Source organism: Eubalaena glacialis, chromosome 14, assembly GCF_028564815.1.
Source record: "Eubalaena glacialis isolate mEubGla1 chromosome 14, mEubGla1.1.hap2.+ XY, whole genome shotgun sequence".
In the NCBI taxonomy this organism is placed as follows: Eukaryota; Metazoa; Chordata; class Mammalia; order Artiodactyla; family Balaenidae; genus Eubalaena; species Eubalaena glacialis.
The window spans coordinates 82,639,708-82,655,249 of NC_083729.1; the positions used below are offsets into that span (position 1 = coordinate 82,639,708).

Genomic DNA, 15,542 nt, shown 5'->3' on the forward strand with positions numbered 1-15,542 from the left:
TTTCTGCAGTTCTGCTCTTCATTTTGGGACTTGATTTTGCCAATGACAAAGTACTTCCTCGGGGAAAAAAAACTTTGCTTTGAAATAGTTTTCAATTCACAAGAAACTGCAGAAAGAGGAAAGAGTTCCTAGCACCCTTCACCCAGGTTCCCCTAAATGGTAAGATCTTACATAATCATAGTACAACCATCAAAACTAGGAAAGTGACTTTGGTATGATAAATACTTTTTTTTTTTTGGCTGCACCTCGCGGCCTGCGGGATCTTAGTTCCCCCACCAGGGATCGAACCTGCCCCCCCTGTAGTGGAAGTGTGGAGTCTTAACCACTGGACCGCCACAGAAATCCCCAGTACAATACTATTAACTAAAATACAGACCTTATTCAGATTTCACCAGTTTTGGGTCGTTTTATTTTGTGTGTGTGTGTGGCGGGGGATTTCTATGAAATTTTATTACAGGTACAGATTTGTGTACAGATGGAGAACTGTTCCATCACCAAAAAGAAGCTCCCCCGTGCCACCCTTTTTACGAACATCCTTCCCCCAACCTAACATCTGGCAGGAGCTGATGTGTACACCATCACTATAAGTTTGTCATTTACGTATGGACACCAAGGGGGGAAAGTGGTGGTGGGATGAATTGGGAGATTGGGGTTGTCATATATACACTAATATGTATAAAACAGATAACTAATAAGAACTTGCTGGATAAAAAAATAAATAAAATAAAATTCAAAAATTCAAAAAAAAAAAAGAGAATGTTATCTAAATGGAATTACATAGCATGTAACCTTTTTTTTTTTTCCCCTGTACCAACGGGATCATTTATTTACAATTCAGTAAAAGTCTCAGCCCAAACCAGCAAAACCATCTATATGATTGTAGAGAGCCATATACGGGTAATTTGCCTTCTGACAAAAACGTGGAGAGGAGAAAGGTGCCACAAATTGAATTAGGCTCAGATTGTTCAGAAAGGAAATCACAGCTGGAAAACATTTCAAACAGAGATGCCTTCGAAGAGCCTTCCAAGGACAGCCGCCAAGTACATTTTGCATGTAACCTTTGAGATTGGCTTTGTTGACTCAGAATAATGCCCTTTAGACAAAGTACTTCTTCGCTCATGGTTCTTGAAGACAGCGCTTACATCACAGAGGAAAGAAAAAAAAAACAACTGGTATCAAGAGGGAAAAGCGTATGACCTTCCTGTTCAAACATGTGCCTGCTCCAAACAGTCTCAACAATCAGGGCTCTTTAAACCACTTCCCTACTCAGCATCCTCTTGGTAGAAGGGATGGGAAAAGTTTACTTCAGGGTTAATTCCAAGATAGCGGGCTGCCTACCTGCAAACATTCAGATTTTATTTACATCAGCATGGGAGGTGCTGCATGGGCACAAAGGGCCCCAGAGGCATCTTGGGTCAGAACAGCCTCAGCACCTAGTTCCCTAAACATGACCTCCTCTTACTGGGAGGGGCTCAGGTATCACACTAAAGCGTCCTCAAAATTAAAAACAAATGCAAATAAGAATAAATTTGTATAAACTTCCAGTTACAAAATAAATGAGTCATGGGGATGAAATATACAGCACGCGGAATACAGTCAATAATACTGTAATGTCTTTGTACGGTGACAGATGGCAACTAGACATAGTTTCATGGTGATCATTTTGTAATGTACATAAATATCAAATTACTATGTTGTGCACCAGGAACTAACATAATGTTGTAGGTCAATTATACTTCAAAACAAACATTCATAGAAAAAGAGATCAGAGGAGGAGAGGGGGGATTTGGATGAAGGTGATTAAAAGGTACAAACTTCCAGTTATAAGGTAAATAAATATTAGGTATGCGATGTACAACATGATTAATTACCACTGCTGTATGTTATATATGAAAGTTGTTAAGAGAATAAATCCTAAGAGTTCTCATTACAAGGAAATATTTTGTATCTATACGAAATGATGGATGTTCACTAAACATTGTAGTAATCACCTCATAATGTATGTAAGTCAAATCATTATGCTATGCACCTTAAACTTACACAGTGCTGTATGTCAGTTATACCTCAGTAAAACAGGAAGAAAAAAATTAAAAAAAAAAAAAGAATAAGTTTGTATGTAGTTCTTTCACAGTGCTACAAAGTTTGGCGTTTGGGGACAGTCCGCCGTAGCTGATTTGGTGTGCCTTAATGTGCCCAGAGCAAGGTCTGCATAGGAAGCCTACGCCCTAGGCCCTCTCTCCCTGGACTTCTTTAAGCCCTTTGAGGCTGCAAAATGGATGTAAAAAAAATCCTGTTCTACCCATTTCACAGAACTCACTAGAGGTATAAATGACAAAAGAGGTAAGAAAGAGTTTAAATGCAAAACTAGTGACATGAATACAAGTTACTTCACCATCACTATGTCTCTGTCCCAGTGAAGGGACGTAAGACTCAGGAACTGTTTGAAATTCATTCATTTGTTCATTCATTCACTCACACAGTTCTAATGTGCCGGGCAATGTGCTGGGTAATGGGGTTAAACTAATGAATGATTAATATGTAATAATCACACTGATTAATAACATGGGGGAGGCAGACAAGCAGATGGGTGTGCTTCCATGTGGTGGGAAGGGATGACAGTTATGGAAGAGGAATACATATGGGTACAAAGATGTCTGCATCAGTGACCCAAAAAAAATTAAAACCACCTGAATGTTCATCAACAAGGGAGTGGTTAAATAAATTATGATCCATCCATGGACTGTCGCAATTGTCACAAACAATGAGACAGGCCCGTGACAACCTACATGGAAAGGTCTACGTGTCTTGGAGATCTATGCATATTTGCACATATATGAGTGTATTTGAAGGACTAGGAAGGGTCTAGAAGGAAGGGAATGAATGGTTGACAGTGGTTTCCTCTTTATGAGGGAATGAATGCATGGAGACTAAAGGGACATTTTCACATTTTGTTTTGGCATGTCACAATTGTTTGACTGTTTTACAGTGAATATGTGTTCACATATTATCTGTGTAATAAAAAGGCTGAAATTAATCTGCACACGTATTATCATTCTAACGTGAAGGAAAATCACATATAGATGTGTATGTGTGTACACACACACACACACACACACACAAACATGTATATACTTACAGGAAAAGTTTGGAGAGAATCACATTAGTGTTTCCATTGTAATTGTAAATGTGTAATAAGATGCAAAAATACTGAATTTTCTACATTTTTAACATAAAAGCACTTAGTAATTATGTAAAATAAAGTTTTTAAAAACGTTTTATTCTGAAATAATTATTTATTTACAGAAAGATATAAAGAAATAGACAGGGAGTTCCATGTATCCTTCACCCTACCTCCCCAATGTTAACGTCTCAAATAACTACAATGTCAAAACCAGAAAATGGACATTGGTACCATCTATAGAGCTTATTCAGATTTTGCCAATTATACATGGACTCATTTGTGTGTGTGTGTGTTGCTCTATGTAAGTTTATCACATGTGTAGCTTCATGGAACCACATCCCATTAAAGTTTATTTTAAAAAGCACACTATTAGGCTATAAACTGCTCAATTTCTATTTTACTTCTATCTTCTCTACCAAAGGAAAAAAATCTTCAAATTAAAGAAAGTAAAATGAAGATTGTAAAGAACCTAAAACCCCAAATAGGTGGCAGTTGTAATGGTATATCTGGCCATTTACAAATAAATCAGATCACCAAGCTGAGACAAATTATACATAGCCTTGGGTATTAAAATTTGCAGATCCTTCTATTGTACTTTCTAAGAAAAGAGACAGAAGAGGAAAAGTTCTAGATGATCAGAGATGGACAGAAGTTATCCCCGTTTTCATAAAGTAAATGATACCGATTTTGGCAAGTACAGAATCAGTGAGAGACAGAAATCCACAGCAGAACTTAAAACGAGGTTATCAAATTGGTGCCTAGGACACGGAAAACTGTCATGGAGTTCAGCTCACCAAGGAGAAGTCAGGTCTGATTTCAAAACGAATTTCAAATTGATTTCCAGTCTTTCCAGGATAGTTACTAGTCCAATATAGCAGGGAAGGTCTCAGAAGAGAAGATGGAAAAATAAACCGTGGAAAAAATAAAATTAGGCAGATTTACTACTGGTTGAACAGTGGCCAAGAGAGCTGATTTCATGAACTGATGTCAACTCAGAGGCTGCCTTAATTAGCAGGTCACAGGGCTCTGCCCTTGGTTAAATTAGAATCTAGATTTCCATCAATGAGTTGGAAGAGACAAAAAGGCAGGGGCAGGAAGCAGGGAGAGAATTTGCTAACCCAATGAGAGAATCAAGGTTCAAAATGGCCTCAGTAGGCTGGGACAATGAGTTAAGTTTTTATGAGGATTAATGTCACACGGTAGGCTGAAATTCCAAAATAATTAAATAAACAAGAAGCAGGAGAGCTTTGATTTTGCAGCAATTCATGAGAAAAAAGATCTGGAGATTTCAGTGAACCTCAAACTCAACATTAACCAATACATTAACCTTCATCAAAAAGGTAATGCAGGGCTTCCCTGGTGGCGCAGTGGTTAAGAATCCGCCTGCCAATGCAGGGGACATGGGTTCGAGCCCTGGTCAAGGAAGATCCCACATGCCGCAGAGCAACTAAGCCGGTGAGCCACAACCACTGAGCCTGCGCTCTGGAGCCCGCGAGCGACAACCACTGAGCGCACGTGCCACAGCTGCTCGACACAACTAGATAAAGCCCGCGCACAGCAACGAACACCCAACACAGCCAAAAAAAAAAAAAGGTAATGCAAACTGCATTATCAAAAATATAGCATCCAAAACACAAGCGGTTACAGCCTCCACTGAACTTCACACACATCTTTCCAAAATAACACCAATGCTACCAAGCTCTTTCAGGAAAGAGATGGGAACACTTTCCAACTATGTTTTATTAGGTCAACAATACCCAGATACCAAAACGGACGTTACCAATACAAAACAAAAACAAAAACAAAATTATAAAACAGTTTCCTTCATGAACATTGTTGTATGATAAAGACTGACTAGCTTTTGTCCCTTGCTAGTTCCTGAGTAAGAGGAGTGGCTTTGTTACGCTAACAAGGTGACTCAGGATGGGCCCCTAGATAACTTCAGGATGGGGACTGGTCACCAGAATGACTAAATCATGTGATGGGAGGGTTGGGACTTTGATCCATGGGATATTAGCCCAAACTCCTGACCTCTAGGGAAGAGAGGGAGGTCTGGAGATCATGTTCCATCACATGGTTGATGCTTTAATCAGTTATGCCCACGCAATGAAACCCCAATAAAAATTCTGGACCCCAAAGCTTAGTAGTTTCTTGTTCCGTGAACACACTGATGCACCAGGAGGTGACACACTTTGATTCCACACATCAGGGCAGGGAAGGGCATGAAAGCTCTGCATGTGGGACCCCCCCAGACTTCATCCTATGTGCATCCTTTGTAAAAAAAAAACTATAGTCATAAGTATAGAACTTTCCTGAATTCTGTGAGTTGTTCTGGCAAATTATCGAACCCAAGGGGGTCATAGAAACCTCTAAGTTTACAGCCAGTCAGTAAGCAGTGCAGGTGGATTAGGGACCCCCTTGAGACTTGTGGCTGGCAGCTGAGGTGAGGGCAGACTTGTGGCAGACATTGTCTTTAACCCATGGGGTCTGCACTAACTCCTAGTAATTAATATCAGAACTGACTTGCAGTACACGCAGTTCGTGTGACCCCAGAATAAGCATAAATGCAAAAACCTTTAACTAAATATTAGCAAATGGAAACTACCACAACACATCATGACCAAGCAGAGTTTAGCCCAGGAATGCAACGTTGGTTTAACATTTGAAAATCAAATCAATGTAATTCGCCATACGAAGAGAAGAAAGGAGAAAAACCATAGATCATCTCAAAAGATGCAGAGGCCCGACGCAAAAGAATAGACATCTTATGATTTCATTTATTTAAATTTCAAGAATAGGCAAAATTAATCTATGATAATAGACATTAGAACAAGGTTACCTATGGGAGGTAGGGGCTGACCTGAAGGGAACAAGAGGGAACTTCCTGGGGTGACAGCAATGTTCTATATCTTGATTGAAGTGGTGGTTACGTGAGTGTCTACATTTATCATGACTCACTGAGTTGTGCACTTAAGTGCCATGCATTTAACTGTATGTCAATTTAACCTACATATTTCATTGTATGCCCCATAAATCCTCCTTTATGGGACTTCAAAGCAATCATCCTAGAGAGGGAGGAATGTATTTTTTTAAAATTAATTTTGAACAAATAAGTTACTTGACGATCAATTCCTTGGAGAAACTCAAAGAAAACTCAGATGAAGGCAGAGACAATCATAACATTCCTCGTGGAGTCAGGAGTAAGAAAAGTGATTCAGAAACAATACCTCAGGCTGGCATTCACTTGCCGGTCCACTCAGCATAAATATTCAGTGAGTATTACCATGAGTCAGGCACTGCCTTGGGAGAGATAAAGTCCTTGTTCTTACTGAGTATATATTCTCTAAGAAGACAGACAAGCAGCTAAACTAATAAACAGGGAAATTACAGACTGTGACCAGTGCAGTGAAGGAAGTCCACAAGAATACATGCCTGGGAGTCAATAAAGGAGTGGGGAGGAACTAAAAGAATGACCAGGAAAGACTTCTGTGCAAAAGTGATATTTGAGATGTGTCATGGGATGAAGGGCAGATGGAACAACACCGCAAGCAGACAGAAAGAAAGTGCAAAGGTCCTGAGGCAGGGAGAAGGGTGATGTTTCTGAGAAAATGAAAGACAATCAGTGCGACTGGTGCTTAATAAGCAGGGAAAGAGTGGGATGGGTTTGGGCTGGAGAGTTGAGCGGGGACCAGAGCACGCAGGTCCTATGAGCGGGGGGAGGAAGGACTCTGAGTGACAGTCAAAGATAATGGGAAGCCCCTGAAGGGTTCCAGCAGGCAGGGGACATGAACTGCCATTGAGGACGAGAGTGGGGACAAGGCTAGAAGCAAAGAGACCAGTTAGGAAGTTACTGCAGTGCTGTTGGCAAGAGCTGGCAGTGACGTGGACCAGGGCACTGCAGCAGAGACAGAGAAAAGACAGATTTGAGATGTACTGTAGGAGCAGAACTGACAACCTGCTGATGCATTCAATGTGGAAAAGGAGAAGGAAGGAAGGATGGGCAAATGGTGATATCATTTACTAAGATGGGGAACTCTGGGGCAGAGCAAGTCTTGGGGGGAAATCAAGAGTCTCATTTTAAGATGCTTCCATATCCAGTAAGTGGAAATGCCAAGCAAGGAGCTTGAAGCTCAGGAGGGAGGTCTGAGCTGGAGATACGAAGTTCAAGGTTGTCATCACACAGATGGTCGTGAAGCCAGGGGCCCAAAGGAACTCTCAGACGTGGGTCCAGGACTGAGCCCTAGGGCACACTCCCACATTCAGAACTCCTGTCAAGGGAAGAGGAGGAGTCGGGAGGCAGGAAGGAAGCCAGGAAGACAGGGCTTCCTGAAGGTTACCTCTGGCGTGCAGCATCCCTCAGAACGTTTGCTGAGTGTGTGAAAAAAGGAAGGATCGGGGGTGGTAACCTTGCCAGATGCTGCTGGAAGATGCAGTGAGAGGAGCCCATTGGATTCAGCAGCACAGAAACATCAGTGGCACTGACCCTGAGAGCATCGTCGGAGGAGCACGGCAAGGAAGCCAGGGCACGCCCATTCAGATGGAAATCAGATGACCGCTGACCATCAGGGCAGCCACGGCCTCATGGTGACTCAATCCTCCCACAGCCACCCCCGTGACCAATGCACTTTCCTTGCCGCCAAACCTCGCTGAGGTCGTCACATCAGTGGTTCCTGAAATGCAAGCCCTGCCAGCCAGCAGGGCCACAGCTGCCACGGAAGACGTGAGCAGGGCTCCCGTTGCCCAGGCTCAAGGACTCTGGCCACTTCTGCCAACTTAACCACAGACACCCGTGGTGGGCGTATCCCCACGCCCCAGTCCTGCCCCCGAGATTCCCACCTGCCTCCCCCTCCACCTGGCCCCTACCCTCAGCTGCCTCACCTGCGGTTCTATCCGCCTCGACTACCTGCTGCCGTGCACAGCAGCGCTCATCAAACTTCCGCTCCCTTCCACCACTCCAGGGCAAACAGTACGCAAGTCCCACAACTCAGACTCACCAGGAACAGTCAGAACGGAGGGGGATTTTTCTGGAAGTTCATTAACACGGCTGCTGTTTTGAACCCAGAAAATGTTGACGGGCTCAGGGGGGCCCACGGCCTGACAGGTGAGGTTGAAGGCTGTGTTTCTGGTGACATTCATGCTCTCAGGCTGCCTCGTAAAGTGAGGAAGTCCTGCAGAGGAAGAGGTGAGTGAAAGAAGGTTTTAGATCCACAGGCCAAGGCACAGCCCCCAGGGGAATGGAAACCACACCGGAGCTTGGCAGCAGGAGCTTTCTCTGTCCACCACCCAGGTCTGAAACAGCCAGTTTTTACCTCCCTGAAGTTGGGTAAGAAAGAACAAAGAGGCTAATTCCTGCCAGCCTAGCTCTAGCCGGTTTTCTAGGACACTTTCCCAAAGGAGTAATGGTGATTCAGAACTGTTTTTTTTCAGAAGGGAGGCCTGGCAGTTCTGAAATTAGGTGTTGCTCAAACTCCTGGGAAAGGCTGGCAGGTTTTCAGGATTCCTTACCAATAAACACAAAGTGTAAACAAAGCCACATAAGAGTCTACCCATTTTTTTTTTTTCTTTTTTAAATTTAAGTATACTTGATTTACAATGTTGTATTAGTTTCAGGTGTACGGCAGAGTAATTCAGTTATACATATATAAAAATATATTTTTTTTCAGATTCTTTTCCATTATAGGTTATTACAAGGTATTGAATATAGTTCAATATCAACTATATTGTGCTATACAGGAGGTCCTTGTTGTTTATCTATTTTATACATAGTACTGTGTATATGTTAATCCCAAACTCCTAGTTTATCCCTTCCCTTCTTTCCTCTTTGGTAACCACAAGTTTGTTTTCTATGTCTGTGAGTCTGGTTCTGTTTTGTAAATAAGTTCCTTTGTATCATTTTTTTAGATTCCACATATAAGTGACATCATATGATATTTGTCTTTCTCTGTCTGAATTACTTTACTTGTATGATAATCTCTAGGTCCATCCATGTGGCTACAAATGGCAATATTTCATTCTTTTTATGGCTGAGTGATATTCCATTGCATATACACCACGTCTTCTTTATCCATTCATCTGTTGATGGACACTTAGGTTCCTTCCATGTCTTGGCAATTGTAAATAGTACTGCTGTGAACATTGGGGTGCATGTATCTTTTCAAATTAAAGTTTTTGTCTTTTCTGGATATATGCCCAGGAGTGAGATTGCTGGATCATATGGTAACTCTATTTTTAGTTTTTAAGGAACCTCCATATTGGCTGCACCAATTTACATTCCCACCAACAGTATATGAGGGTTCCCTTTTCTCCACACCCTCTCCAGTGTTTATTATTTGTAGACTTTTGGATGATGGCCATTCTGACCGGTGTGGTCTGCCTGTTTTTGAGGACAACCTATTTTGTGTGAGACTTTCAGGTGAGGGATAATAAATTTTAAAATCTGTACACTTGTACAGGTCTGAACACTCTTCCAAGCACATTCTCATGAAAACAGTATAGACAGAGTTACACAGTTACAACCCCAAGACTTCCCAGTATGATTCCAGAACTGGGGTTATAGGGAAGGGACGTTAAGAATAGCTCAGAGAAAACCAGTTGGTACTTATTTGGGGCATGTGACAAAAATTTAACAGATCAAGCTAACTGGCCTCAGACGTTTCAACTGTGTTCTTTTGGGACTGGGAGCTCACAGATCTGGTCCCAGCAGGACTGATGTGGGAGTGGTAAAATGGGATTCTTTTTTCATGTTTCAAAGTTTTGCAAAACTCCATTTGGACCTAACTCATTCCTGCCCTGGGCATTTTTTCTGGGATTTTACAAGTGAAATGTCCTCTGAATAGTTTTCCCAGATTAGCAGCAAATGTAGGAACCCTCCCCTCTGGCTGATGCGGACAGATCCCTGTGGCACTGGCTGTACAGCCTGGGATGGGCTCAGAGCAAAGCTCCAAAAGAGACTCCTCTGAGGGGCCCCTCCCTCAGGCCTCCTGCAGCATTACAGGGTTATCAAGTTCAGGTCTGCAAAAGAATGGGTAGCACAGCAGCCTTTTTGTGGGAGATGCTTCTCGTTGAAGTTCCTTGAAAAGCTAATCACCTGCTCTAAAGTCTGTGATGAGGAGGGTCAGGAGAAAGCAGAAAAGTTGTTCTGAAGGCTCTGCTGATGGGGCACCTCAGTGAGCAGGGATGCAGAGACCCTGGAGGGCAGCCCCTAGGACAGTGGGGAGTGGCCACTTGGGGTGATAATGAAGATGCTTCCTCCTCAAAGCCTCTCTTGACAGGCCCTGCCATTGCCGAACCAGATGTGCAAACCCCGAGATGCAGGGCCCGGGCCCACCTGGCCTGGCTCACCTGTGCGTCGGCTCACGTTCCCCACGAGAGTTCAAGTTCCTTGAGGGCAGAGGCTGCCTTCTCCTTGCCTGCTGCCCCAGCTCTCCCCCAGCTCTCCCCCATCTCATGTCACGGCGTCGAACTGCACTGAATCACGCCCCTGACAAATCCTAGGGCCTAAAAAGGAATCCCAGGCTGAGCTGTTGGCCCAATCAAGAAAACGGCTCACTCTCCCTGATCTCACCATCCGCATAAGCAAGACAGTAAAAGATACTGAATAATAAACAAATTGGCACTTGACCAGATGAGTGGCATCTGGTGCCAGCACTGAGAACCGGATAATAGATTGCATTTTGTTTCTTAACATACAAAGACTTCAGTTGTTTTAAATTGTAAATAACCTTAGGACAAGGAGGGCCATAATCTCTTTTTATCTCAGCCATAGTGCGTAGGATAGAGCTAAATCTCTAAGAATTAAGTGAATTTCATAACTACCTAAAGTCTACAAAGAAGATGGCCTTGTAAAATTTCAGTGCTTATGGATTTGCAAGGTTTGCATACAGAGCTACAAATGGGATAAATTAGGAATTTGAGAGTAACATATATATGCTACTATATATAAACAACAAGGACCTACTGTATAGCACGGGGAACTATCCTCAATATTTTGTAATAGCCTATATGGGAAAAGAATCTGAAAAAGAATATATATATACATATATATATATATATATGTATATATATATACATACATACATATAATAAACTGAATCACTTTGCTGTACACCTGAAACTAACACAACATTGTAAATCAACTATACTTCAATAAAAACAATTAAAAAACAAACAAACAAATGGGCATGCCAAACTCTGGAGCATTATACACAAAGCAATTAATGCAGGCTCTACAACAAACCGCCCTGTGGCAACTGGACACCCTGTGGCCCCCGGACTCACCTTGCACCTCGACGTAGATGGGGTCAGACACGATCTCGTCGTTGTTTATTTTCATCTTACAGATATACGACCCGTTGTCTGAACGCTGCACACTGGTTATGCTTACGGGAGAAACACAAAGATATTTATCGTGACGACCTTTAGAGTTCCTACTATAGGAATGGAACATTCTTCAACTTCTTTGTCCTTCGCGGGGATGATTAACATGGCTAATGTGTGTCACGTGTGTGTCAACACGGCTAGGTCACGGTACCCAGATATTTGGTCAAACGTTACTCTAGATGTAAAGATATTTTTCTTTGAAGGTGCTTTTCAGGTGTGATGAACATTCAGACCAGTCGACTCAAAGTAAAGCAGATGACCCTCCATCGCTTGGGTGGGCCTCATGTAGTCAGTTAAATGCCTTATGAGCATAGACTGAGGTCTTCCGAGGAACAGGATATTCTGCCTCCAAACTGCCTTTGGGCCTCAAGGCTGCAACATCAACTCTTCCCTGGGCCTCCCGCTGACACCCCACAGATTTCAGAGTTGGCAGCACCCACAATTACATTAGCCAATCCTTAAAATAAATTTCTCTCGCTCTCTCTTGTGTGTGTGTGTGTGTGTGTGTCCTCTACTGGTTCTGTTTCTCTGAAGAACCCGGCCTAACACATATATGGTCACTTGTCTGGATTTCCATGGTAGGCTCTGTACCAGGGTTCTCTACATCAGGGTACCACCCCTCAAGGCATTTCGCAAATCTGTGGGGTTGTTTTGGATGGTCACAATAACTAGGGGGCGACACGGTTTTCAGGGGCCAGGGGCGACTTTTCCGCATCCCAAATGACCTTCTGAGACTAGAACCTAATCCCATTGTACACACACACAAAGTATTTTGCCCAGTGTTAATATCCATCTCATTTCCCAGAACCGTGAAAATGGAGGGCCAGTATCCCTTTGTCCTGTTTGGAACTTGGCTGTGACTTGGTCATCGTCTGGAAGACGGATCACTGACAGCACTGCTCCGTCTACAGCTGCCATGTGCCTGGGTGCAAGTCACCGTGGACTTTATTATAATCTCTCCTGGTGTGGTCACACCCAGCATTTACATATTCACATTCATATTATTTAATTATCAATTGCTTTCCTTTCGTTTCCCTCGTATTACAGGATGAACATAAGATATCTTATATAAACAGGCAGCCTTGGCTCTAAGAGGTTCAGAGTCCTGCTTGCCAATTTCCCAATGTGTTCACAAACAGGGAGTTACACCACAGACGTGGAACCCGCTCTTAGCCGGGGTGGGAAGGGGTGAGACAGTGAGGAACACTTTGAAATGCTCTCAGATGCTCTCCTAGAGAGGATGCCTTTATTAGCCCCAAAGCACTGATTTCTTCTCTGCACATCAGACACAACCAAGAAGACTGTGAACGAAGGAAAAAGAAAAAAGAAGAAAAACGTGGAGGGGTCCACCTGCCTTTCTAGCAGCTTGTTCCCCGATATAACTAGTTTATCCCGAAGCAAAATAAAATCTGTCCTCAACCTGTCAAAGGCTAAGGCTTAAGGCTTAAAAGAGACCAGGAAGCTGGCAAGGTCAGAAGGGGCCCCATACCGGTCCAGGGGCAGCTACCAGGGTTATTAACACAGTACAGTCACCACCAGGAGCTGACAGGCGGCAGTGAGGGTCCTTGGCATCTAGAAGCCACGGTTTTCAGAACAAGCACTGGACACTGTAAATACCGCTTCTCCCAACAATACCATTCTGCAGACCCCTATTAGCCTATGATAAACAGAGTAACGAAAGTACACATCAAGAACGGCATCAGCCACAACTAGGAGGACCAGAGCTGCTCGGGTTAACATCACCTCCTTAATGGTCTCAGGATCCAGCAGTGTGACTGTCCCCTGTCCCCTGCATTTCCTGATGTGCCAATCTAAGCAGTGCCCCATTGACTGGGAATACTCTGTCTTCCCCTCTCCCCTCGTGCCTACGTAGGAGCGATATAATTCTGGAATGCACCTGATGAATGACTGTTGGACTTGGGGAGGATGCAGGGGTCAAGGAAAGGCTGGTCTCTCCATGCTTTAGGGCAGGAGCTGAATGTCACAATGCCTAGAGGTCACCAGGAGAAGACGGAAAGAGACCTCACAGGACAAATATCTCCAAATAACGGGCTAGCTGACGCTTCCCCTAGAATCTGCCAGGATATCAAGGTGACAGGAAGGGGCTGAAAAAAGAGGGAGGTGAGCAGGTGTCTAGGATGATGCGCTGCCCATCGTGGGTAACACCTAGAGGCTGGACGGTACAACGTGGCTTTCAGCAGCTCCTGCAGATTCTACACGGCTGACCAGTCTAGTCTTAGCAGTTCCAAGGGAAACCAAGGTTACGGCTACTGAAGAGAGGATCCTTTCTACTCATTTCACAAGCTGACTTTACAAGAAGCAACATTTTCTTGAGGCAAGACTCAGGGAGGGGCTGGATGCAGCAGATGATGAGATCTGACAGGCTGAGGACACCTACGCCCTCGGAAGATTGGGCTCTGGCTCACGGCCTGGGACCCCGGTGCTGTAGCAGGCTTGCTGCATGACTCAGTGAGCCAGGGACCAGAGAGGAAGTGAAGGCCAGAGAGGGAGGCAGGGCACATCCCCAGGGGGACCGCACCCAGCCCAGGGATGCACAGCACGCCGGGAACCCAAGAAACCAGCAGGCACAAATAACCGTGGAGCAGTATACCTTTGGCAGCAGAAATCAGACCACACAAAAAAGTCCAGGAGTGCCTTCCACTAACCAGCAAGGAAAATTCAGACTAGGAGTAAAGCAGGAGAATGCAAAGGGAACGTGATCAAAGCTTGGTCTTTACTCATTCGCTTCAGGCAGGGTTTAGCATCACTGGGTGAAAAGGACAACGTGTCTGCATTAATAAGCAAGTCCAGATCCATCTTACCTATAGCACAGGAAATGTTTTTCACCAATAATTCTCTTGTTGCTTTCTAAACATCACGTAAAGGCTCCCAGGATGAGGGCAGTGTGGGGGGTGGGACTGGAGATGGGCGACTGGTCCCCAATCTCCTCCCTCTCCCCAGCAGAAACAGCAGGAAAGGCTCTGAGCTCAGAATAGCAACCTAGGCATTCGGACGATGACTGAGTAAGGAGTTCCAGAAAGAACACAGAAAGGGGAGGAGGGAGGCATAATTCAAGAAAATGTCCGGAACTGGAGATACGGGTCTTTCCTAACCTGACACCTAGGTGGGCAGCACAGCAAGAGAGAAAAGACCCACCAAGGGGCTTCACCAGGCAATGTCACACCTCTAAGATAAAGTGGAGACCCCCTAAAAGCTTCCAGAGAAAAGAAAAGCAGGTAATTTACGACTGAATCAGAAAAGTGTCATGCTTCTCAAAAACAACTCTGAGAGCGAAAAGGAAACAGAGCAATGATTTCAAGATGACAGCAGGAAATTATTTTCCTTTTAAATTCTGTATCTGGCCAAACTACCTCAAGGTGGAGGTAGGAAAAACATGGCATTTTCAGACACGTGAGGGGCCAGCAAGTGAGTAGAGGCTGGGCTCCATGCCAAGGTGACGGAGTAAAGCCAGGAAGAGGGGGAGCTGGGCTCCAGGGAACAGAAGCTGGAAATCAGCAGGAACGAGGCTCCCAAAAATGAGAGCAAAGTTGACTCAGCCAGACCCCAGACCTGGAGGGCAACGTGTCTGGGCTGGAGGAAAAGGGACAGCTCCAGGACTGGCACCTCCAAGGAAAAACACCAGTCCTGAGAATTTGGTCATTTTGAGAGGAGATGCATATTTTCCTTTAAAACGTGGGGGGAGAATGAGCGATTGAAACTTAGACAATTCAGTGAACCAACAGGCAAGGAAACTATTAAATTCAGGAAAATCAAAAAGCTCTACAAGAAGTACGATGTAATTACAGCTGACTACATGATTCGCCTGAAAATAGCATTTCCATAGCCACAAAAATTGTGAACTCTGGGCACTGATTTAACCACAGCTGTGAGTAGTACCCTATTAGATTAACATACCACGCTGGGGCCTGGCACGGGCATGCACACACACCACACACACACACACACACACACACACACACAC

The 15,542-nt window shown here is 44.1% G+C and overlaps 1 protein-coding gene across 1 annotated transcript in view; it reads right to left on the bottom strand.

The window, feature by feature from the left end:
• Window positions 1–15,542, bottom strand: part of MERTK (MER proto-oncogene, tyrosine kinase) — a 114,660-nt gene that overhangs the window by 70,972 nt on the left and 28,146 nt on the right. Inside the window, exons 3-4 of the mRNA XM_061168771.1 lie at window positions 11,459–11,559; window positions 8,176–8,349 (exon numbers count right to left, since the gene is read on the bottom strand). Coding sequence (XP_061024754.1) covers window positions 8,176–8,349; window positions 11,459–11,559 — 275 coding nt within the window. The remainder of the gene's footprint in view (window positions 1–8,175; window positions 8,350–11,458; window positions 11,560–15,542) is intronic.